Source organism: Sceloporus occidentalis, unplaced genomic scaffold (genome assembly GCF_023333645.1).
Source record: "Sceloporus occidentalis isolate IW3139 unplaced genomic scaffold, rSceOcc1.0.p SCAF_6, whole genome shotgun sequence".
In the NCBI taxonomy this organism is placed as follows: Eukaryota; Metazoa; Chordata; class Lepidosauria; order Squamata; family Phrynosomatidae; genus Sceloporus; species Sceloporus occidentalis.
The window spans coordinates 105,918,012-105,943,354 of NW_028316986.1; the positions used below are offsets into that span (position 1 = coordinate 105,918,012).

Genomic DNA, 25,343 nt, shown 5'->3' on the forward strand with positions numbered 1-25,343 from the left:
GCATTTCATTTGCTTAAATTGTAATCCTATCATTTTCAGTAATCTTATATCTTACAAAATAATGTTTATACTTTTATCCAGGGAGCAACTGTTTGCTTGTTTTACATTGCTCCCTAGCACTCTAGATTAAGGCTTGGCTACTATATATTGTTATTGCATGTTTAATTAAAGGGGGTCATTAATATAAGTCCATGCTAAGCTCACTCTGTAGCTCACTGTCAGATCAGGAAAAGAGGCCAAACACAGTGCTTTCATGTTATATTCACAGACTGTCATGTAGTGGACAAAAATGACAGTATTCTTCACATGCCTATCTTTGTCTCTAGACAGGAGAATATAATAGATTAATTTCCCCACAAACTGATTTTAAAAGGAAATGTTAACAATTTTCTGCTCAAAAGAAATGGATTCCCTTTTTGCATCTTTGAACAATTGTTAGTGTTGTCAGAACTGGTTGATAGACAAGTCACTGATAAGCCATTGCTGCTGGGCTCATTGCAAGTTATGAGTAGCACATGTCCACTGCATCCACCCCCCCCCCCCCCAATAAGGAGCATCAGTAAATATAACTGGACCCTTCACAAGGTCTCTGACTGGCCTGGAGTGCATGAGCAGCACTGTGCACTTGTGGGGTCAGCCAGCTCCATGACCTGACTTGTAATTCAACTGTTAACCACACTGTGATTCTGTATAACTTAAAAGCAAATGGAGCACAAAAAGTACATCAAACTCATCTGTTTCTTTCCTTTTCCTGTTTTTAAAAAGGTTCATGTCAATTTGCTTCTTATAGAAGCACGGATGCAGGCTGAACTGCTTTATGCTCTGAGAGCCATTACTCGCTACATGACCTGAAATCCCTGGCTAATGATGATGAAGGTGCTGCCTACCATGGAATGCTAATGAGTTTAAAATCAGTGGTGGCTAAAAGCTATGAGAACCATTGTGCCATAACTCTTTTTAGTTTTAGCTTATTCCTCAAGGGAGTATCGCTGCTGTTGTTGAGCTTGGTGGTAGGAGACAAAATTATTCAGAGGTGTTTTCTGATTGCTACAGTCTGTTCCTATTAGCACAGGAAACCATGGTTTGTGACAGACAAGTAGTTAATAGCCTAAATCTTGGAATTGTCACAACTAGATAAATTTTGGAGTACAAGGAGAACTTAAGGGGACTTCTGCTTTTGAAAAAAAAATTAAAGAGAAGACCTGATGCTGCTGTATGTGGTGGTGAAATGAAGAGACTAGTGATTCCTATTAAGCTACAAGTGAAAGCAAGCAAAGCTATTGTCTGAGCCTTTGTTTTCTATGTATTAAACTCCTTTTTAATAACTAGAAATGAAACTGTACTTTACACTAACTGTTTGGATTGCAACAAGAATTTCTTGCTGTTTAGCTACATGCAAAGCATACAGCTGTTGGCCTGGACTTGTCCACAGTGATGCAATAAAACCAGTTGAGAGAGGAGGAGTGAGAACTTTCAAAGCTGCTTAAGAAATATTGCAACTATATGAATTGCTATATACTTGGGGGGCAATCTCCTGTTTCTCCTCCCATTGTTCCTAGTACCTGTCTAAGGTGTGCAAATGTTAATTTGGAATTTAAGCAGCATCTCAATACATTACTTACTCTTGGGTATGGTCTCTCATTTAGCAGCAGCTTATGTAGTCAAGCAGAAAAACGTAACAGCAACAAATAAAATTTGGTATACAGATATTCTTGCAAACTATATGGACACTTTTGTATGAGCATGAACTGTTCTGAAATCTGTCAGTATTACTGAATTGTTTAAATAAAACATTTTTTCTCTCTTATTTGAGGCTCACTTCATGAACTGTTACTAACTGCAAATAGAATTGTGAGTCTGCTGTCAGTCTCTCAAATTGTGCACATTTGTGCTTTGCATTAAAGAGAAGAAACCAAAGAGCTAAACTGCAACCCTTTACAGTTTAACAGGAAGCATCTGCTATTTCCTGTAGCAAAAAATGCAAGCCCTATGCTGATCCAAAAGTAACAGGCCAAATTCACAGTTCTTAAGTTAACTACGCAAAATATCACCTCCATTCATTGTATCCTATGAAAGCTGTGCTTTGTTTTAATTTGTTGTAAGCCACCTTGGGTCTTGTGCTGGGAGAAAGGGCAGATGATATAAATAATATTAAAATATATCTAGTTACTGGCTGCCATATCCTGTTAGTGAGCACACGTTGTTGGTCAGAAAACCAAAACAAACCCACCTTGTAAGTTATGCCGGGGGGGGGGGGGGGCAACATAGTTGTTTTCATGCTGGAGAGGAGCAGATCAGCAGAATATTATACAACCAATCACTGGTGCAAGCTCAAAGGAAGTGCCTCTACAGAGAATACCTTTATTTTTTTCCTCACACTTCACAGTGCACAGGGCATTTCCTGCATAAATGGTCCTGACAACAGTGTGGGGAGATTTAACATCAATTATGACTGAGACAGGAGCAACATCAAGTTTTGCTGCCAGTCTGGGAAGAAGATTCTTCCGAAAGGCAGATGTTCTAGCAGAAATCCTCAGGCAGAAGTCCTTTGTACACATCATGCAGGCAAGAAGAACTTTGGCGAGCCTTTGCACTTTCCTGAGCTCTTGAGCCACTGTTTCATAGTTGGTTCAGGCTACTAAACAAGATACTTCACCTCCAATACATCTGGCTGCAAAGATGTCATACATAAAAGAGACTCATTGGCATGTGCAGCTATTACCATTGTACTCTGGAATCAATGGAGCAATAGCTGGCTGTATTCCATTGATTCCTCCCTCCCCTGTTCTCCAAAGATATGGCAATGGTGATGGCCATGTGTTCAGGTGTTGTATTACTCAAAAGGTGGGTAGGTAGGGGATAGCACCAGAAGATGCTCAGAGTATATCTTCCAAACCAGGATACCCACAACTATTCCAATTTGGAGAACATGTCCATCTGTTAGTAGTAAAACAGATTCTTGCATTGTAAGTGAGTTGGTGCTTCTTGATGCTGGAAATTCATAGTTGGCATATACCGTAAATACTCTGCCATAAATCAACCTCATGTATAAACTGAGGGCAAGTTTGGGGGCTAAAATTAGGATTTTTTTTTGCAAATATTTATCGATTTTTCACTTATTAAAGTACATTACTTTGTATCTATTACATTTCAGAATTAATAGAGATTTCTTCTTAAATCCTTCCTCTATTCTCTATCAAGATTGTAATTCATCGTTTGGTAAATTGTCACTTTCTATACAGCATTACATTATCCCTTTAGCACTGTTCTTTATATAGTTGGTTCTCTACAATAATTTTTCTTTACCTTCTTTGCAATGTTTATTATATCCCTCTTTGTCTTATTTTATTTTACATTATTACATACTGATATCAAGTGAGATTATTTTTTCCCTTTAAGCTATTTGATTCAATTATAAATGATAATAGAATAAGCTCCTTCTTCTTCTTTCAAATAGTTTAGCCATGGTTCCCAATCCTTCTTGAATTTACCTATTGGTCTTTTGTTTATCCAGCAAGTTATATCTTCAATATCCATGTATCTATATTGGGGGTCTGATCTGTTTTCCACACTGAGGCCAATAATATCCTAGCTGCACTAATCATGTAGAATATTAATTTCCCATATTTTCTTTCTAGGTCACTATTTTTGACCATATTCAATAAAAATATCTTTGGGTCTTTGATAATATTCATCTTAAGAACATCTTTTGATGTATTTCTGTCCAAACTGGTTAACTTTTTTACATTTCCACCAGCAACGTATCATGATTCCACTTTCTTCTTTACACTTTCAATATTTGTTTTCACAGTTCTTTGATATTTTTGATATTATTTCCGGTGTTAAATACCATCTGAATTGCATTTTGACCAAATTTTCTTGTATGGCATTATTTTTGGTATATTTAATTCTTCTTGTCCAGTTCTTTTCCCATTGTGTAAGCTGAATATTTTGTCCAAGGTCTTGCACTCATCTTATACAATTCTTTATGCTTTCTTGTTCCAGTTCTTGTCTTACAGTAGTTGATAAATTTTGGAGATTTCTCTAGTTCTCTCTTGCATAATGATATTCTCAAATTCTGTTTACCCTTTCCCTATTCCATTCAGTTTCATATCTTGATTATATCTTTCTTTTATTCTTCCATACAGAAACCAATTACAAATGTAGCCTACCTCATGCAATTCTTCTTCTGTTTTGATTCTTCTTTGATTATTTGCTAATTTAGTTAAGTCTTTATATGTTGGCCATTTCTCACGTATCATCTTTTCATTTTTAAAAAAGGCTTCATTTAGAGGGATTTTAGGGAACCATCTCTCTTTTGTTTTCTTTCACACATAGTGTTTTCCTTATGAAATGGTTATTGAATTCTTTGTTTACTTTATCTTTATCATAGAACAAATATGCATGTAAACCGCATATCAGACCCACACCTTCTAAATTAGGAATTTTGATATGATCCATGGATAAACTGAGGGTAAACTTAAGAACATGTAACAAAGGATCTAAAGGATGAAGCAAAGAAAAACAATGCCAAAGAACTTAGAAAATTCCAGCAATTTGTGCTCATCCTAAAGGCTGGATGAATGAGAGAGTAGATGTGGATCAATGCTTTCAGGACAGTTACACACTTGCTTTTCAGCAGGGGATGGTTTCTTTTTAAAAAAAAGAGTTTACAGTACAGTACTTACGTTGACCTATGGATAAGTCAACTCAGGTTTTGGGGTCAATTTTTTGACTGAAATGTCTAGATACATGAGTATATAGTACTCAAATGTGGACTAACAATTTTCAAAATGTAAGACATCATTCTTCTTAGTAGTTAACAGGATAGAGTTTAAAATTGCGAGAGAAAACAATAGTTTACTAATCATCCCACTTTAGCTATATGTCTATCATATGATCAACACATGTCCAGTGTTCTGAGTCAACAGGACAAAATAATCAATCCTTGCCTATCATTTGGTAATCTCATTTGAAATTAGGTTTGCAAGTCTTCCATTCGACAATGCTAGGACAGATTTTTATCTATATTTAAGCTTTTCAAAAAGGTACTCAGTCCAAATGCTGTAGCTGGTTTATTTTTATAACCCCTAAATGCCACTGGAAAACTAAGAACAGGTATTCTCCAATGTACACATTAAATACAAAAATAATCTACTTAGACATTTTCTATGGAAACAGCATGTTCAAACGTTCTGATAGCAAACAACTTACATAAACAGCCACTGAAGTGTCCTTTACACTTATATTCTCAACACCCACCTTAAAATCAAGTAACAGTTCAAGAGCTCAACTAAATATTCTGTTCTGAATTTTCTGAAGTAGCTTCTGTGCCACAGGTTTGAATTCTGTTTCCCAATATAGTTTGTGATACTCTCTTAAATCGCTGTCAAAGCTGTAATCCAGGGCCAATTCTTCATCTGCAGGGAGAGGGGCAATGTCTATATCAGTCAATACTGAACAATCAAGAACTTAACCTATTATGGATATGTACTTAGTTAGGTAACTGTACTTATATATGTATCATTCCCCACACGCAGGATTTTGTTTTCTAGCATGAACAGGTAAAAGTGAGGGAAAGATGTATTGGGACAGCAGTCGATGTTGGCATTGGGCTATGGAGAGAGCCAGAGTGGTGTAACAGTTTGGGCATTGGATTGGAACACTGGGAGAAGAAGGTTCAAATCCCAGCTCAGCCATGGAAACCTTGGGCAAGTCACACTCTCTTAGCCTCAAAGTCAAATTCAATGGCAAACTCCCTATGAAGAAACCTGCCAAGAACACCCTATGATAGGTTCACCTTAGGGTTACCATTAACTTGGAAATGATTTGAAGGCACACAACAACACTGACTATTATATGGAAATTTTCATAGCTCCTTTATAGGCAACGTCCAACGTCACTCTTTATTGTCACAGCTCTGTATCTAACATAAACTACCATACTCTTTCTAGTAGCCTTATGAGCTGGAGCAGGATTTCAGATGATCAAGTAGTCCTTTAATCTCTTGCTAATCAATGTGTTAAGACTATCATTCAATGGCTTGTGTAAACAACAGTGTTGACAGCATTTAGGACAAAGTGTATTGGATCTAAGTAGAGGCCAACACTGAAAGATTGGGTGTGAAAATTTAAAGAGGGGGCATACAGTAATAATACAGGTTTTATAACGCCTAGTCAGCATGGAGCTCAATCTCTTGATGTAGTTACAAGGCCAGTTCCTTTATATTCTTAAACTCTAGTTAAATTTCTGCTTCTATTCCCAGATGTGTTAATTTCATCTCAGCAATGTGGTAACTATTTCACTTTATAAACATTGTCCATTTGACAGCAATGACTCTTATACATAAACCCCTAAGAATGTTGGTGTTATCTAACCAGATCCCTGATACCTGCTTTCTCCTCCTTTTGGTGGACATTCTGCCAGTAGCATTGCAGTCTGCAAGGTGTGCATGTGTGTGTGTGTGTGTGGGGGGGGGGGGCGCTTACATTTTTAGATTTTCTTCAGTACCCTAATGTAGGTATTGCCTGCTGAATCATGGAAGATAAAAAGACAACCATACAACTCTCTTTCATCACTCGCTCCATCAATTGGTATTCTTAGGCTGCATCTGCACTGCAGAAACAATGCAATTTGACACCATTTTAACTGCTATGGCTCAATGCTATAGAATTCTGGGAATTCTTGTGAAAGTTTTAGCCTTCCCTGTCAGAGATCTCTGTTGCCACAACAAACTATAAATTCAAGACATCCTAGCATTGAGCCATGGGAGTCTTGTATTTCTTTCCTTCATTTAAAGACGAATAGTAAGATTAAACTAAACAGCTTACCTAAAAATGAAGTAAGAAGAACTAGCAGAGTGTTTGTATCATCATCTTCAAAGCAAGGCTGAGCACTTGTAATATTCTCACTATAGTTCCACAAAATTTTGCATATTAAACAAGCAAGCTGCCAGTCTGTAGGCCCAAAGTCTCTTAAACAATCAATTAACCTGTGCAGTGATGGGGAAAAGATAAACCATCTTATCATGCTTGTCCTTCTGTAGTACTCACTAATATCCAGCAGAGCTGGGATATCTTTGCAGAACCTTTTAAAGGAGATAACCCCTTCCCAACACTCAGTTCAGTAAAAATCAGCCAACTCACTCAGACTGGCATCCTGAACTCACTTTTTAATTCCTCCTTCTTCATTCAGTATACTACGCCTGCTTTTATCCACAGTAAGGTTTATGAGAACTCCACAGGCCGAAAAGCAGACCTCTTGGTGTTTGGCATCAAGCAAAGTAATCATGAACTTGTACACTAAGATTGCACAATAAGAAATAACTATTTTAGAGAGCAAACTTGTCTTTAAGTAGCACTTGTACATCGCTTATTAAATCAAGCAAGTCTAGAATGTGAAGCATATACACTACACTCCTTAGAAAAGGCATCTGATGCAGTTAGAAGTAACAGGGCAGTAGTCCAAGGATTTACCTTTGCAGCAAACAAAGTGCAGCTCTCCCCAAGGATGTTTATGCGGCCCTCAATACTTCCAGAATCCCCAGACTGAACTTTTTTCTGGGCCAAAAAAGAGGGCAAATTGCTGTTCCTGGGAGTCTCTAGCTGCAACAATTTATCTTTTACACTGGTAGCAAAGTGTCCCTGTGCTGTTCAACATTAAAAATATCCATTTTTGATGGAGGTGGAATTCCAGAAGTGGAATTCTGACCACTTTGAGGGTTTATTTTTCAGTTTTCCCCAGAGGGTCCTGATATCCGACATCAATGCAAGTGTTGAACATCATGATCATAACATGAATTATTTAGCTTCTTTAACAGCTATAACAATATGTGTTTTATTAAGAATCCAGCCACACGTACACTGAGCTAACTAACCATGTTCTCTTTGCTTACATTTTTACCTACATTCCTGCCAGTTTCATAACCAGAAATGTCATCAAGTCTCCCTGGTGTTCTTGAAATCCTGGCCTTTTTCAATTCAAAGTGATCTTAGTCATAAAGATTTGTCATAACCACTGTGGCCAAATTTACCTATTCTGACATAACAAATAATACTGTCAGGCTTCGGCAGGGAAAGAAGGTGGTGAAAACGAGCCTAAGTTACAATTCACACCCTCTTACATTAGCAGTCCATCTGTTTTCATATGCTTTCAACTCTGTGTGCTTATAGGACTAGCATTACTTTACATAGCTAGGTAACTTACAGTGGATAGGAACTCACCTTTTCGCTGTATAATGAAGTCACATATTTCATGGTACTGAGAAAGATTACCAAAGACTCGAATAGCTTCCAGAATTCCATCCATATTATTGCTCATGAACAGCTTCAAAAGCACTGTTGTTTAACAGAGAAATGGGAAAATTTAGTATAATTTAAGAAATCGTACAAAACAAACAAATGACAAAAAACATGCAGGGGTAGCTGTGTTGGCCATTTAACAAATCCAAACAAAAATCCATCAGTGAAAGGACTGAAACAACATGCAGGCATCTGACTAACATCTCCACTTGTTTTTTAATCCCGTTTGGTTTGTAACATCTTGCCTGATGAAGAAGCCCATGGAGCTTCGAAAGCTTGCAACAAATATACTGTGCATTTTGGTTGGCCAATAAAGGTTTCACTGATAGATTTTTGTTAAATGGCCAACACAGCTACTTCTGCATATTTTCTGTATTATATACTGCATTGTAGCTGCCACAGGGGAACCATGAAGAGCAGCCTGACGAATGGGACCATCAACCAAGGTAAAATAATCTTCTTAAATTTGGACTGAGTTTGCATGTTTTACCTCAACACCACCAAAATGTTCCTGATGCAAAAACACGGAGACTTCTTGAGGAATCCATGGTTCTCTGCCTACAAAGAGGTCTGTGACCTTACTAGAATGGAGACAAATTGGATTGCAAAAGATGGATCCCCGTTGAGATGCAAATGGACTTTAAAAAATTTCCTGGACTTTCAAAATCTCCCTATTGCAGCATGGCCAGAAGGAGGAAGAGCCTGCCTGCATAAGATATCCTCCCCAGCATACCATCTTCACTAAGGACTGAAACAACATGCAGGCATCAGACTAACATGTACAATTTTTTTTCTCCTGTTTGGTTTGTAACATCTTGCCTGATGAAGAATCCCATGGAGCTTCAAAAACTTGCAACAAGTATAAATTACAAAAAAGTATTGGAAAATGTATGGACAGAAAGATGGCAAATTTCAAATTGTGTGAAAAAACAAACAAACAATTATCTTAAAAAGAAAGGAAATATAGTCTTTGGAATAAAATAGAAATGATACCAGAGTCTTCGTTGAATATTTTCTACAAGCTGAAGAGTAGCCAAATTTCTAGCAAATTCTGACAAGAGAACAAACGTTAATCAAGGGATGCAGGAGAGAGAGTAGCCTTTGTATCTTCTGTTACCCCAGCTATAAACTGGGCCTCCAAAGCTGAGAGCAGCTAGAAGAGTGGTGGACAACTTCCTCAGTTTGCAAGTATTCAGATGCCTCCCACTGCTGGATCCCATCATCCAGCCATTTATCCTTCCCCATGAACTGGAAATGGTATCTTGTGCCCAGTAGGGGAAATGGGGTTTGCTATGTTTGAGCCTCTAGGTTGTTTTAGCCAAAGGAGGGGAGTTTTTCCCCCCAAAACAGGAAATGACTGGAAGTTATTTCCAGGTTTTTTTTTAAAGGACCCCCCCCCCCCGCACACCTAAAACAGTTCAAGGAAAAGCGTGGTAAAACTTCCACACATACTCATGAGGCATGAATATGTTTTTGTTTTGTTTTTTCCCTTAAAGAAATAAAAATTGAGGGTGAGAGACGAATGTGGCTCATGGTCTCTATCTTCTTCATCCCTTAGCTTGAGGAACTATTAAGGTAGGAATTCTCTGGACCATTAATAAGAATGTGGAAAGAGAACAAGAACTTTTGGAAATAAGGTAATTTAAGATACTTGGTCACATTAAGATTTTAATTTTTGGCTATAAAACATGGATTTGGGGTGTGCTAGTAAGCCAAAAGCAACTGCACACACAATCTGCTCTGTGGGAGTTATGCTTTCAGCATCAAAAAAATAAAATAAAATACTATTTTCAAGGTCCTGCTTCCCACATTTACCACACAACTAACATATTGAGTGTGGGAAGCAGTCAGATGGATGTGCCTTACAACAAATCATAGCTGGCTCTCTGGACAAGGAGGTTACTCTGACTTCTCTGACATGCCAAAAGATTTTGAGCCCATTAAGCACACTGTGGTATAGCATGACAGACTTTAGTGTTAATATCTGCCCTCAGAGGAAGCCCAATGAAACCATCTCTTTTCATCCAGCACCACACTTTCCTATATCTTTTCAATATTGCTTTAAAAGATCTAAGTACAGAGCCAGAAGGAACACATTTCACACTGACTTATTCTGATTTTTCTTCCCTTCTGCCACCAACCTTTCCCTCCTCTTCCTGTTGTCCTCTCCTAATCTTGTCATGTGTCCCTTCAATCAACCATCTCCTGGTTGTTATATCTCCTTCCATTTATCTTTCCTCTCTATATCAGATCTATCCCATCCACACTCCTCTTTCTTACAAAAAAAAAAAAGTTCACTCAGCCTTGCTCTTTAACTACTGTCCAATCTCTCTGATCGTTTGCCTTCAGATTCCTGGAATGTGAAGTTTATTTTTATTCTCTTGACTTTCCATCCTCTAGCTCTACTCTTGAGACCCTCCACCTTAACTTCTACTCCTTACGTGCTGAAAATTATGAATGACATTCATAAAAAACTATGAATGGCATTCTCACAAAAATAATGAATGACCTCACATCTAAATCTAAAGACTTCTGTGTAAACCTCACTCTTCTTCACATATCTCCTATTCATCTCCTTATATGCCAACTAAGAGGCTACTGTCAGAACAAAACACAGAGAAACAGAATGGTTCCCAACTGGCAGAGGAGTCAGATATCACTCTACCTGTTCAACTTATATGCAGATCATATTGTAAGAAAAGCTGGCTTGGACATAGAAGAAGAAGGAGTGAAAATAGGAGGAAGGTATATCAACAATTTAGGATATGCAGACAACACCATAATACTAGCAGATAATATCCCAGACTTGGAACAAATACTAAGGAACATCAAGAAAGAAAGTGCAAAGGCAGGCTTACTGTTGAACATAAAGAAAACAAAAAGAATGACCACAAAGAATCTACATAAACTCAACCTAGACAATGGAGAAATAGTAAAAGAATCCTCATACGTGGAATCAAACATTGATAGGAATGGAGAATGCAGCCAGATAATTGGAAGATTAAGAACGGGGAGAGCAGCTATGAAAGAACAAGAAAAGATTCTAAAATGCAAAGATATACAACTCCGCACAAAAGTCAGAATCATACAGGCCATTGTATTCCCTTTTGGCATGTATGAATGTGAGAGCTGGACAGTTAAGAAAGATGAGCGGAAGAAAATCAATTCATTTGAGATGTGGTGCTGGAGAAGAGCACTGAGGATCCTGTGGACAGCCAAAAAGACAAACAAATGAGTCCTAGAATAAATCAAGCCAAAATCTCCACGGAGGCCAAGATGGCAAAACTGAGGCTGTCGTAATTTGGACACATCATGAGAAGGCACAACTCATTGGAAAAAATAATAATGCTAGGAAAGGTGGAGGGAAAGTAGAAAGAGAGGAAGGCTGTATGCTAGATGGACAGACTCTATAAAGGAGGTCACAGGTATGAGTTTGCAGGAACTAAGCAAAACAGTGGAGGACAGGGGTTCTTGGATATGGGGTTCATAGGATTGCCATGGGTTGAGATTGAATTGTGGACAGTTAATAACAACAAATAACAACTTAAGGGACTGTCATAATTTCACAAATATTGTTCAGACATATTGAGAAATTTGCAAAAATTACTGTATCTTTGTACAAGAATCTAGTTAAATACAGAATACAGTTGGCCCTCTGTTTTCATGGGGGATCTGTTCCGGACACACACACACCCATAAAAATGGAGGCTCGCGCATATTCAAGCCCCTTAGGCTTGAATGGTGTGCGCTTTTGGGCACGCACACCATTGAAGATAGCAGAAGTCACCCCTCCACGGATATTCAAGGGCGCAGATCTCAGATCCGCGAGTTAGGAGGGACGACTGTATAAATCAAGCGCATCACTTTGTATGAACAGAAAGAACACCTTAGTGGACAAACACACAGCCAAGAAGACAGTGAGGGAAAGGGTTCAACACTCACAATAGCCTTCCAGCAACAGTTCTGAGGCCAGAGAACAACAGCCTATGGATCTATTCCAGCTGAGAGCAGTGTACCAGCAGATGGGCCTGAGATGAGACCCTAGGTGGTTAGCTGATTAAACATACTTCTCCCTCTTTTATTTTTTATTTGTTTTGAGACTAAAAGTGAAGTTATCTGAGTTGTTTCTATTGCTGCCTTGCTCTTTGTTCCTCTTTATTACATAACCTCCTAAAATATTTATTACTTTCATTATAAATTTTATTCCATATACAAAATTTCATAGTAGTGTTTTGGCAGATATATAAAGTTTTTAAAAATACATAACTGAACTATTTATTGGGTAACAACATACGTCCATTCCATTCCATGTTAATAACTCTACCAGTGTACAGATTGGCAATTTGTGTAGAGTACATACATGCTGAACATTACACGTGAATTTTAATTCTGCTCAAGCTGATCCTACTGTAGCTGTGTATACCTGCCTGCAACAGGCAAGGCAAACATCCGCTGCCTCCAGAGTCCATTACTGAGCATGCTTGAACAACAAAAAATAGAGAAAGGGGAAATCAAATAAGTCTGTCATCAGATCCACCAGGATCTTTTTTTTTTTTTTTTTTAAAGCAGAGATCCAGATTTGGCCACCAAAATGGATTTTTTTAAAAAAGGGGAAATTATCCTTGAATGCATTTTAGAAGAAGCTTACAGGTGGTCTCTAGCATATTCAAAATGTTTTGGTTTATTTATACCAAGTTTACCTGTCTTGACCTAGTTGTTTCATTTCACACATACATACTGTTAGTTTTGGATAAAAAGTTACTGAAGTCTGTTAAACTGCTCTTCTTTTTTGTAGTGTATTCCTTCCATGTTATTTCTGCCTCTGGTACCAAATTTTCTGTTACGAAAATAATGCCCAGAAACACATTTCCTAAGGTATAGCTGTAAATAACAATCTCCTTTTTGTTAATGCCAGCGTTATTTTTCACTCAGTTGCTAAACATTCATGGGAAATAATAGCCTCTATTATACCATAGAAAAATGAAAGAAGAATTGGTTTTTAAAATTCTTACACTCTGCAATATATAATTTCCTCTCTTGGATTACAGAATCCTTCACTTGGTAGAAGGATAAATTGTTGATTGTTGCTGTGGTATTAATAACCAGCTCCTCACATTCCTCCACTGATTTGTATTCTGGTGAGATAGAAAATAAGACATAGGCCTTTTGTCAAAGCACTGACTATTTCTGAAGTTTATCACAATTTCAGTTATTACTATATTACTTAAAAGAAAAACACAGAATGTATTGTTGTTAACAAAAAAAACTGACAACATTTCTGCAAAATTATGTTCTTGACTTCAACCTTTTTATTTTGAGCCACTTCTATTCCCCACTAGATCTGTTTTTCAATGAGCTATGGATATGTGCTTCATACCCCAGCTGAAACTCGAGTCCTTAACACAACCATCTTAATAAATGATATGCAGCAAGCCTTGTCAAAATTTGCAAGGGAGAAAAGAGGTGCTTTCAAGAGATGTCAACACCAATCCTATTTATAATTACTGATCACTTGATTATACTTGTTGGTCTGAACAGTCTCAGATTTACATATATTAAAGCTAGGAGCATCATTTTAGAATGCAGCCTTAAATGACTATTTTTGTGGATCCTAGCAATCTTGGTTCACATACAAGGGGAAAGTGTAGCACAGTGGTGAAGAGAGAGCATGCACCAGGAAACCTCTGTGAAAATCTCATCACAAACTCACTTAGGCAAGTCTCTCACAGCCTCAGTTCCTCTATTTGCAACTAAATAAAGTTACTGAAGTGCTTTGAGTATTTGGATGGTAAATCTAATTTATTATAAGCACCCCATCCTAAAAGTAAGCTCCTTGGAAATGTGTGAAGTACAGATCCAGTGGCTTAGGGTTTCACTATGTCTGTTCTACTCCAAATATTGTTTATTTTAACAACAATAAGAAGGCCAGCACAAATGGGACTGCTTAGTTTGCATGAAGGGTTATCTGCAAAGGTGGTGCATGAACTTCTGAGGGTAGGAAATGGAGGTGGCAAACGGGATCATGGTTGTTTTTTGTTCCTCCCCTGGAAATTGATGTTAAGTTTTAGGAAGAGAATAACCTAGTCAGGTGCCCAGTGTGGTATAGTGGTTTGAGCATTGGACTACAGGGTCTGAATCCCCACTTGGCCATGGAAATCCACTGAGTGATCTTGGACAAGTCACATTCTTTCAGCCTCAGAGGAAGGCAAAGGCAAAGGCCCTCTGAATAATTCTTGGCAAGAAAACCTTGTGATAGGTTCATCTTGGGTTTGCCATAAGTCAGGAATGATTCAAAGGCACACAACAAGAAGAGAATGACAGCAAGCCAAACTCCATAAGCACTGGTTTAAAAGGGTGAAGTAAATTATTGTTATGTACCAGCCAGGACAGTAAATGCAGGTGTGAATGATGATGCATGACAGTAAACAGGGCTTTGGGGGACGGGGAAGAAGTTAGCTGTAGTTGACAGCTCTGTGTTATTGTATGTATTAATATGATTAGCTAATTGACTTCAGCGCTTTAGCACTTCAGACTTTGGTAGACATTCAGACTTGAGTCTTTGGTTTCCATCATTTTACTATACAAAAAGCAGATAAAATTCCCTCCCCATGATAGAAAAGAAAAGCTATTCCTACCTAGTACTTTAATAAGTAATCCCACAATCTGATGGTTATTTGCCAGACTTGCGCCTACACAAGGATGAATGGACAAATTGGCAATTACTCTTATAAGTTTAATGAGGACATCTTCAGCTTCAGAAGGATGCTTGAGTTTTTTAAATTCGCCACCATCATTCCACTGTTTACCATTAACATCAGCTTCACAATTATATTGAAATAGTGCTACCAGGATGTCAATGCTTCCTTGCACTTCCAAAAACTGTTCCCGGGCTCGACTGTTCTTCGCTGTCAAATTGCCAAGAATGAAAATGATACGAACAACTAAATCCTAGGAGTAAAATAAAAAGTAAAACAACTCTGCTGCATGTTAAAGTGGACAACTGTTTATGAGAAGAAAAGATCTTGTTTTGATAGCATCTTATTAAGAACTATTACAGTGAGCCTACTGCACCATTGGGCTAGTGATCTGTGTATCGGTGTGGCCACTCCCGATACACACATCACTATTATTATTAAGTGGCCTTGCATATACACAGACATGCACACATTAACACCCACTAAATAATAAGGGTGCTATTGTCTGAAGTTTTTACCATTTGCAGTGGGAGCCAGAACCCAATTATCATGAATGACAAGTGTCCACTGTACCCTTCAAAATGAGGGAACATGCAGCATAATACAACATGGATTTACCTGTGTCACATATCCCATTCTTGCTTTCTACAGCTTTAAATAGAAGCATGCCATAATATACCGTAACAGAGCACAGATTATATAGATATTTTCAAAAGGCAACTTGCTACAATCCTGATATTGTAGGACCTGAGAGAACCTGAGTTACTTGTTTGTATTTCATGATGTCATAACTGTATACAGTGTGCCCTCTCCATATGCAGGTGCACCATATGTTGTTTCCAGTTTACGCGGAAGTCACGCTGCAATTGAATGAATGGCGCATCACGCCACCGTGCCGCCATGAGCACAAGCCCCATTCTATTGAATGGGACTCCAGCTTACGCGGAATTTACCTTATGCAGGGGGGTGGGGAGTGGAACGGATCCCCCATGTAGGAAAGGCTCCACTGTATATGGAAGAATATAACATAGGCTAGAGGAAGACATGGAAGAACAGATAATACTGATGTTTCTGGTAGGGCAAGAAAAATAAACAGTTTCCCCATTCAAGATGTAGAAAGTAAGCACACTAGTTAGGTGAGTCACAGTTATATTCTCCGAGAAAGGCAATAATAGAACATTCAGAGCTATGTGTATCTATTTTAACAGTGAAATATGATCTTTGATGTCATTTTAGGGCAATACTTTATCCTTAAAGGTCCTTTGGGTAGTGTCCTTAGCTTTCCAATTCCTCTACTGAACTTTCAGTTAATAATGTAATCAACTATTTACTATACTGACTAATTAACTATATCTTTGGCTGTTATTCAGCTATTATCTGGCTTTTACCAAATGGTTTTGTCTATGATACAAGTACAAGGCAAGGCAGACACAATATAGATTAAGTCAAGCACTATGAAACCCCAGTGATTTAAATATGAAAGCTATGAGCACATGCTTACCCCTCCCAATGGAATTAAGACAATGTGAATCCTCTAACTTCGTATGGTTCATGTTCACTGTTTCTAAAAAAAAATGTTTTACTATCTGTATTGAAATCAGTGGGATCTGATACATCTCCATAGTGTACAAATTCAGCATCTGTAGTAAACATCTGAAGACCACATAACTCCCCAAGAGCGAAAGTGGCATGAACTCCACTTCTGGTTTTATACCAACACTTTTGGGAACCAAAACAAAGCAATAGGAGACAGTGTTTTGTTTTAAAAGAGAATCACAGCTCCTGATACTTAACCAGATAAGAGAGTATTAACAAGCTATGAGAGTTAGAAGGGTTGAATTGTGACTTATTCGAAAGTACAAATATCGTAATGTTCTCTCACATATGAAACAGAACATATGCTTTCAGTATTTTTGTATTATAACTCTTCTGGGAATCTCTTTTAGAACTTTAATCCTGAAACATTTGTGCTCTAATTATAATCATATGTATCATGAAGTCAGGCTCAACAGTTTCAAACCACATCCACCTCAGTAAGGCATTCTTAGTGCTGCAGATAAACATCAAGCAGTCCAGGCTGGAACCAGCAGCATTAACAAGAGGAAAGGGTCGCCCACAATGACTGTTTAGGTTGGCCACCACAGAGCTGAATTTGTACTACTTTGCTTTATAATGTTAAGTTTTATGAACTTTGCTTTTTGAAAGTAAAGCAATCCATACTGAAAATGTGGAAATAGTAGTTTTAGCCCCAAGCACACTGACATGGAAATATGTTTCACTGAAACTGGTAGGGCTTCAAACAAATGGAATATCACAAAAATAAAATAAAATTGTAAGCCGCTCTGAGAGCCTTTGTGGCTGAAGAGCGGGGTATAAATACTCCAAATAAATAAATAAATAAATAAATAGATAGATAGATAGATAGCTTTTCAGGTAAGCTCTGTGTGTCACCGTTAACACTCTTTTCCACTTAACTAACCAATTAAAAGAAACAGGACCTAGTTCCAATATTCTTGGTGCTTTCACTATAAAGACCACCAAGATCATTAGTATCATCTTTATTTATATTTCAACTATTTCTCAAGACTGAACCCAAGACAGCTTATACCTTAAAAAGATTACAAAAAGTCAATATTAAAACCAATGTTTAACCACATTAAAAACTTACACTCAAGATTTGAAAAAGTCTAACAATACAGTTTAAAAAATACAGCACTTACAGCTTTTTTGTTAAAAGCCTTTAATTCTAAAAGCCTATCTGAATAAAAGTCTTCACCTATTTTCCACCTTCTTCTTTTTTGATGATAGCCAACTGTGAATCTTCAAAAGTACAGTGGACCCTTGTTATACACTGGGGTCTGGTTCCAAGATCCCCCGAAGATAACAAAATCCATGGATGCTCAAGTCCCATTAAATATAACAACATAGCAAAATGGTGTCCCTTATAAAAAAATGAAAAATCAAGGTTTGATATTTGAAATTTATACTTTTTTTGAACATTTTCAAACCGTGGATGTTTGAATCCGTGTATAAAAAAATCAGTGTATAAGAAGGGCCGACTGTACTTTCTCTTTTATGTCAATCTTATGGTTGACCTGGCTGCTGTATGTCAGACAACCAAGTCAGATATGACACAAGCCCCTTTTGAATATGGTTCACAACAGAAAACCACAAGCAGATAAATTGATTATTATGAAGTTTGATTAACTAGCATGCAACCTCTAGGAATAGTTTCAAATAACTTCTTGGTAGATGCAGATGTTAACTCTCATCCAGACAGTTTATTTTAGTCCCCTAGAATCATGCTTTGTTGCAGAATTTACATGTTAACTAGACCTTAATAAATTTATCAAAGCACGAGATTTTATGGGATATATAAATGTTATATTTCAGGAGCCATAGTCCTCTTTGTTGTTTTCACCTCTAAATAATTATGTGTTCACTAGCTGAATCTGTAATACACATTTCCCTGAGAGTAAGATCCACAAAATCATTAAGTCTTATTTAAGAATAAGCATGCATGAGACCATTTAAAAGTTGGACTAGGCAGGCTAAGACCTCTTGCATGTTTCTAAGATTTTGTGCTAAGCACTTTTCTGTCCCACTCCCACCACTTGTAGGTCTATTTTCTGTTGGCTTAATATGCAGAAATACAGACCTTTCTGAAACAAAAGGCTACGCTAGCCAGATATATGAGTGGTCATGGATGGTGATGACGTTCAGCCCTACTTGTCCTTGTTACCAGACTCAGCTGCAGCTGTGCAGGTGCTGCAGGAGAGTTTATATGCTGTAATGGGCTCAAGCAATGACAATAAACTGAAGCTGAAACTCAGTTGGACAGTGGCTCTGTGGATTGGCGGTTCATAGGTCTGGGAATCGGGTAAGTGACCTGCACTGGATAAGATTGCAGGTGCATAATTTGGGCATACTCCACCTGTGTGACTAGAGTGCCCTCTATGTCTCAGAGTGCCAGGAGGCAGCTTTGACTATTGATGGCTTGAGCCTTCCCCTCATATATTCTGAGGTCTTACAGAAGGAGGTTTCCATTGTGTCCCACCTGTGGGGGCAATACAGTGTGAGAAGACAAGGGAGAAGGCCTTTTCTGCCCTAATCGTGGAAAGCCAGCAGCACTTCTGATTGGTGGCAGCAATGGCTCGATTTTGGTGCTAAGTTAAAACATGGGCTTTTATTAAAGCCTTTGAGGTCCACTAATTTTATCCAGTTTTTACATATACAGAGTTTTAAACTGTTTTAACTTGCTGTTAGCTTGTTATATTGTTTTGCTCTACATTTTTTAATTGTTTTAAATTTTAATTTCTTTTAAATTGCTTAAATTTATTTTATTGTATATCAGTCAAAGATCTTTTGATACAGGGCAGCAAAAAAGCAAGCAAGCACAGAGACCTTATGTTATCCCTTATACAAAGACTTCTAGAAAAAATATATTGCAAAAATAATGATCTACGTGCTAAGAAGAAGCGAGTTAATGAACTGCCTCCCCTTTATGTTGCCCTGAACTGTTAATCTAACTTGAGTCCATTTTAATAATTTACTACTTAGAAATGCTGTCAACCGTTTAAAATTTCTATCTTTAAATGCACATGAAAGTAGGTCACTGAAAATGGGCTTACACACATACAACACCACAGACACATCAGCGGATTAAAATATAAAAAGAAAGAGATAAAAAAACTGACCTGCTTCTTTGTGTGTTTGTTTAGCAGGGCTAAAAATAAGACATAACATCTGGAGCAATCTGCCAAAGCTGTACAGCAGTCATTGAAGGAAGAAAGTTTGCTGTATGTTTAAAAATAATAACAAACATGAGTAGGAGAACTTTTGTTCAGTGTTCCTGAAGCCCAAGCCTAATCTTTCATTTTATTTTAAAATATTTTTCTTCTTTTTAATAATATTTATTGAATTTTAACAAAATATAAAATTTCTCCTATGTACGTAATCATATTAGTACATCATCAAAAGAAAAAGAAGAGAGAAAGAAAATATATGTACATATATACATATATATATATATATATGGTAAAAGAAGAAAACAAAAAAAAGAAGGGAAAAAGTGAGAAAATTCAATATAAAAACCGAGAGAACAAATAAATTGTCATCAGCATCCTTCTGTTTGTATTTATGTAAACATTATGATTTTCTTAAACCTGTAACTATTGGTACCAGATTATATCTAAAGAAAATACCACCGAATAATAAAAAAAATCTGCAAAAATCGGATTTGACTTTTTTATCCCTATAAATCTACCAGTCTTTCTCTGTTAATACCACATTTCCCCAATTCTTCCCCATTTCCTCTCGTATTCTTGCTTTGTTTTCCCTGCAGTATACATTGTCAGTTTATCCATTTCTTTAAACTCATGAACTTTTATTTTCCATTCTATTATGTCTGTATTGTCTTTGTTTTCCAGTGTCTGGCATATACCATTCGTGCTGCCGTAATCAAATACAATATTACACTAATCTGATTTCTATCCAGCTTTTGTTGAATCACATCTACAATGTTTAGTAGAAATAATTCTGGGGCTAGGGGTATATTTATTTTTTAATACTTCTTGTATTGCTTTATGTATCTTCTTCCAATATTTTTGAATTTCTTCACATTGCCACCATGCATGATACATAGTTCCCACTTTTCCTCCACACTTCCAACAGTTTCCATCCACATTTTTTTTTCCATTTTAGCTAATCTTGAGGGGGTCAGGTACCATCTGTGTAGAATTTTGAGGTAGTTTTTTTTAATACGTTGCATTTTGTAAATTTCTGGTTATTCTTCCACGATTTTGTCCACATTGCTAAAGGTATTACTCTTCCTATATTTTCCATCCATTTTATCATGGTTTCTTTCACAGTTTCTTCTTTTAATCTAGGAGTACCTTATAATTTTTTTTAATAAATCCTTTTTCTTTTCCCATTATGATTTTGTCAAATTCCGTTTTTTTCATTTCTATTCCTGTTTTTCAGATCTTTGTTGAGTTCTAGCTTTAGTTGTTCTTAATGTAACCAATTAATTCTTTTCCCCTCTTGTTCCAGATCTTCTTTTGTTTTTATTTTAATCTCCCCCTTTGTGCTTAACAGACAGTCTTCGTATTTTATCCACTTGTGTCTTCCCTGATGTTCCTCTTTGTGATATGCCTCTTGCGGGGAGGTCCATCTCGGTAATTTTGAATAGAAGAAGTCTTTGTACTTTTTCCAGATTTTAAATACTGCCTTTCTGATGTTATGTGCATTAAATCCTTTGTCTATTTGGTCATGACACAAATGTGCATGCCATCCTAATTTCATGTCTACCGCTTCTATTTCTAATAATTTTTTATTTTCTAACAAGATCCATTCTTTAACCCATAGAAGTGCACAGGCATTATAATAGAGTTCAAGATTAGGGAGACCTAGTCCACCATTTTTTTTTCTATCTTGCATCACTTTGGATTTTATTCTGGATTTTCCCCCCTCCATATATATTTAACTATGTCTTTATTCCACAATGTAAAGGATGATTTATTTATTAATATGGGCAGGGTTTGAAAAAGAAACAGCATTTTAGGTAACATGTACATTTGAACTGTCGTTATTCTTCCAAGAAGTGACAAAAACTTACTGGTCCAATTATTTAAATCTTCTTTAATTTTTTTCCAGACAGCCTCATAATTATTTTTATGTAACTCCTCATTATGATTAGTTATTGTTATCCCTAAATATCTGATTTTGTCAGTTATTTTAAATTCGGTTTTCTTTTTTAATCTTTCGATTTCTTTTTGTTCTAAGTTTTTAGTTATAATTCCACTTTTGTTTTTGTTTATCTTGATTCCAGCTATTTCACCGAATTCTTCCAGTATTACTTCTACTTTTTGGATACCTGTTATCGGATTGTCAAGGAATATAACTACATCATCTGCATATACTTGTAGATAATATTGGAAGTTTTTCGTTTTAGGAACTTTAATCTGTTTTTCGGATTTGATCTTTTTATTCAAAATTTCCATTATCATGATAAAGAGTAACGGAGAAAGGGGACAATTTTTATTTTAAAATACTTTTCTGTGTACAGACTGAAAGCCCAGTAGTCTATTCTGGTGCAGTTCAGGAGCTGTGAGATGTGATGAATGTATAACTAGGTGTATTGCATGGGGTAATGACAACCGAAGGCAGATTCTGATTTAAGTTCAAATAAAGTGGAAGACAGGAAAGCCATTGCCTCCTTGGGCCCAGCCAGATGCTGACACTAGAGTTATTTGCAAAATAGAGCAGAAATCTGCAAATACCTCAACAAGAAAACAGAGAGTCAAATTGGAAATGAGATGTCAAACAGTATTCAACAACAGTGACATTCAGAAGACAACCTGTTTAAAGACCCATACACCAGGTCTCCAGCATTCTTGGGCTGGACGGAGGGAGGGAAGGGGAGAAATAAGAGAGGGAAGCATGAATAAAGGGAGAAAAACAAAAAACAGAACTGGATGGCATTAGGAAATGGTGGCTATAAAGAGAGGGCAGAAAAAGGGTTTTAAGGAAAAAGGAAAAAGCAACAATAGCAAAGTTTGTTTGGTGGTTGCAGGGGAGAAATAAAGTGGCAACACTATCTGAAGTTTCAAGGACTGGTCAAAACACTTGGGCTGCATCTGCACTGCAAAAATAATGCAGATTGGCATTGCTACAAATCCCAGAATTACACAGTACAGTCCTCCCTTCCCTTACGTGGGAGATCCGTTCTGGAACACATACACCCCCGTATAAGGGGGAAACCATGTATGCTCACACACCCATTGAAGACAATGAGGCATGTACATGCAGGGCGCACACCATTTATTAAATTGTACCACAGCTTCAGCATATGCTGAAAGCCACGGAAGGGAAGCCCACGTATGGCGCAGGCTGACTGTATTGAGCCATGGCAGTTAAAGTGGTGTCAATGCATTACTTCTGCAGTGCAGATGTAGCCTCCTTAACAGTTTTTCCATTATTAGAGATCTTTGCATTCTTTTTTAAAAAGATGCTGCCAGGGACTCAACAGAGGAACTTGTATAGACAGAGCAAAGATTTCCACCCCTTATTGTTACAAATACTCTTTTTAAAACTTTTGCAAGGAGCTTTTACATTTAGCACTGGTGTTCACACCTGCAAAAAGTATATGGAGACATACCCCACCTTGAAGCCTATTGTTGAGAAAGGTGAGATATAAATCCTTAAACTAAACTAAACTACTAAAGAATGATAGGAGGGAGAGGAAGGTCTGCTGTTCATGGACTGTAGGACATAGTCAAGTCCTATTTTGGTCTATACAGGGGAAACAGAAGCCATCTCACACAGGTAACAGTGGGAAAGCCGAGCAGCTCAGTGCTTATAGTATGGCTACAATCTGCTTCTGTAGTATTATGTAATGTTTATAGTCACATACGGTTTACATTGCACAAGAGGCTCTTCCCTTTATAGCAAGATCCACAAAGTGATCATAAACATAAGCCAGTGGTATATAATGTTTCCAAAGGTATATAAACCAAAATTTGTATGGGGTCATTAGTTTTAACAGACAAAGAACTGGCTGCTGATAAAAAGTTTTAAAGACATGGTATTTCTTGTTTGTTTTTTAAATTGAAAGTTACCTGAATATTCTGGCCACATTGGTGCATACATCCTTATCACTTATATGTTTCTCCAATACCAGACAGAGCTCTGGAATTGCTCTATATTCCAGGAGTTTGCTCCTTGACTCAGGCAAGTCAACCAAGTTTCGCAAAATGGCAGTGAGCTAGAGAAAATAAATTTGAACATGAATAAATCATCAGGTTATTATGAGTCCCAGACACCGCTAAAATTTTAACAAGGTTAGTTCTAGCCCAAACCTCCTCTGATGGGAGCTCTATGGAACTCTGCAGACATGAAGGAAACCCTATAGATTATTTAAGAGCTAGTATATGAACAATGATACAAGTTTAAATTTTAAAAACAGGATATGGGTCAGTGAAGGTCACATTTTCTTTTTTATTTTTAAAGAAGACTGGTATTTTGCTCCTTTCCTGGAGATAAATTAATCTGTTTGCTTTTCTTTATGTGTTTTACTGTTTTACTCTATTTTCCTAGTATTTATTCATAACTAGGAAAGTAACGTCAGTATATTATTATTATTATTATTATTATTATTATGCTTTATTAATATAGCGCTGTAGAGTTACACAGCGCTGTACATACAAACATTAAAATGGATAAAGTAAACCTGCCCATGGCGTACAATCTAAGAAATAATAGCATAATACATATAAATAATACAAAACAATACAGGAAAGTGAAGTTGAAGGCTTTCATGGCTGGCATCCATAGTTTATTGTGGGTTTTTCGCGCTATGTGGCCATGTTCTAGAACATGGCCACATAGCCCGAAAAACCAACAAAAAACTATAATACAGGAAAGAGTTCAATAAAGTAAAGGAGGCAACAAATTAAATTATATCAGTGACAGTCCTTTCCTACATAGCTAAAGTACTGGAATGGGCAACAGTTAAATAGTTCCAGCTGCTCCTAACCTAGATGAACCCACACTGCCTAAAAATGCATTTCAACCTGGCTGAGACTATCTCTGCAAGGAGAGACACAGCAGAGTATGGTCCTAATGTGCTCCTGGGCTACTTAGCTGTTTCCATTGGAAACAGTTTAGTTTCACATACTGACAACATAACACTGTTGGAGAAGACTGTCTTCAATTTGGAGTGAAGTACCATCTGGCATACTTCAGGATATAAACTTGCTTTTGGGTTGCTAAGTGTTGGCTGTGGTGAGAAATGCCCTTTATCAGCATCAGCACACAGCACAGGCTTTGTGTTCCCCATGCCCCAGTAACCTCTCAACTTTACTTCTGTATAAAGTTTGTACAAGACTGCCATTAAATAAAGTTTGGAAATTTTAGCTTGCGTCAAATGTGACACAGCTTGTGTCAAGTGCTACATATATGGAGTATATTACACAAGTACTGTTTCTCACCTAATTTCAAGGTCCTAGTTTTAACTTGTAAGGGGCTATATTGTCTCATTGGAGCATATTAAACAGAGCACTGCCTTCCAAATATTATGAGGCCCTCTTCTGGGTGACACCACTGTTAGATGTAGACATTCATCTCTAGTATCTTCAGCAGTGGCTCCTTATCAGTATATTCTTGTATACTGTATACCAGGGGTAGGCAACCTTTTTGACCCGGGGGCCGGGTTGCTGTCCCTCAGACAACTCGGGGGGCCGAAGCCAAAAAAAAAATTAAATAATTTTTTAAAAATTAAATAAATAAACAAACCGGGTCAAATGTAGGACAAAAATTTAAAACGGAGGACACTTTTTAAAAATAAAAA

At 37.2% G+C, this 25,343-nt stretch overlaps 2 protein-coding genes across 12 annotated transcripts in view; one reads left to right on the plus strand and one right to left on the minus strand.

Annotated features, from left to right (window-relative positions):
• SESN1 (sestrin 1) overlaps positions 1-1,807 on the plus strand; it is a 56,533-nt gene extending 54,726 nt beyond the window's left edge. For all 6 annotated transcript variants that reach the window (XM_089530616.1, XM_089530617.1, XM_089530613.1 and 3 more), the window contains one exon: positions 766-1,807. In XM_089530616.1, the coding sequence (XP_089386742.1) occupies positions 766-852 (87 nt within the window). In that variant the 3' untranslated portion in view covers positions 853-1,807. The remainder of the gene's footprint in view (positions 1-765) is intronic.
• Positions 1,808-2,352: 545 nt separating this feature from the next.
• The window catches only part of ARMC2 (armadillo repeat containing 2), a 69,699-nt gene continuing 46,708 nt past the window's right edge, over positions 2,353-25,343 (minus strand). For 3 of the 6 annotated variants that reach the window (XM_089530608.1, XM_089530607.1, XM_089530612.1), the window contains 8 exons: positions 23,614-23,759; positions 19,693-19,792; positions 14,936-15,248; positions 13,313-13,435; positions 8,223-8,336; positions 7,169-7,301; positions 6,831-6,991; positions 5,065-5,420 (listed from right to left, as the gene is read on the minus strand). In XM_089530608.1, coding sequence (XP_089386734.1) covers positions 5,290-5,420; positions 6,831-6,991; positions 7,169-7,301; positions 8,223-8,336; positions 13,313-13,435; positions 14,936-15,248; positions 19,693-19,792; positions 23,614-23,759 — 1,221 coding nt within the window. In that variant the 3' untranslated portion in view covers positions 5,065-5,289. Of the gene's footprint in view, positions 2,672-5,064; positions 5,421-6,830; positions 6,992-7,145; positions 7,302-8,222; positions 8,337-13,312; positions 13,436-14,935; positions 15,249-19,692; positions 19,793-23,613; positions 23,760-25,343 lie in introns of those variants that run through there. The other 3 variants (XM_089530609.1, XM_089530610.1, XM_089530611.1) reach the window with 3 other exon arrangements.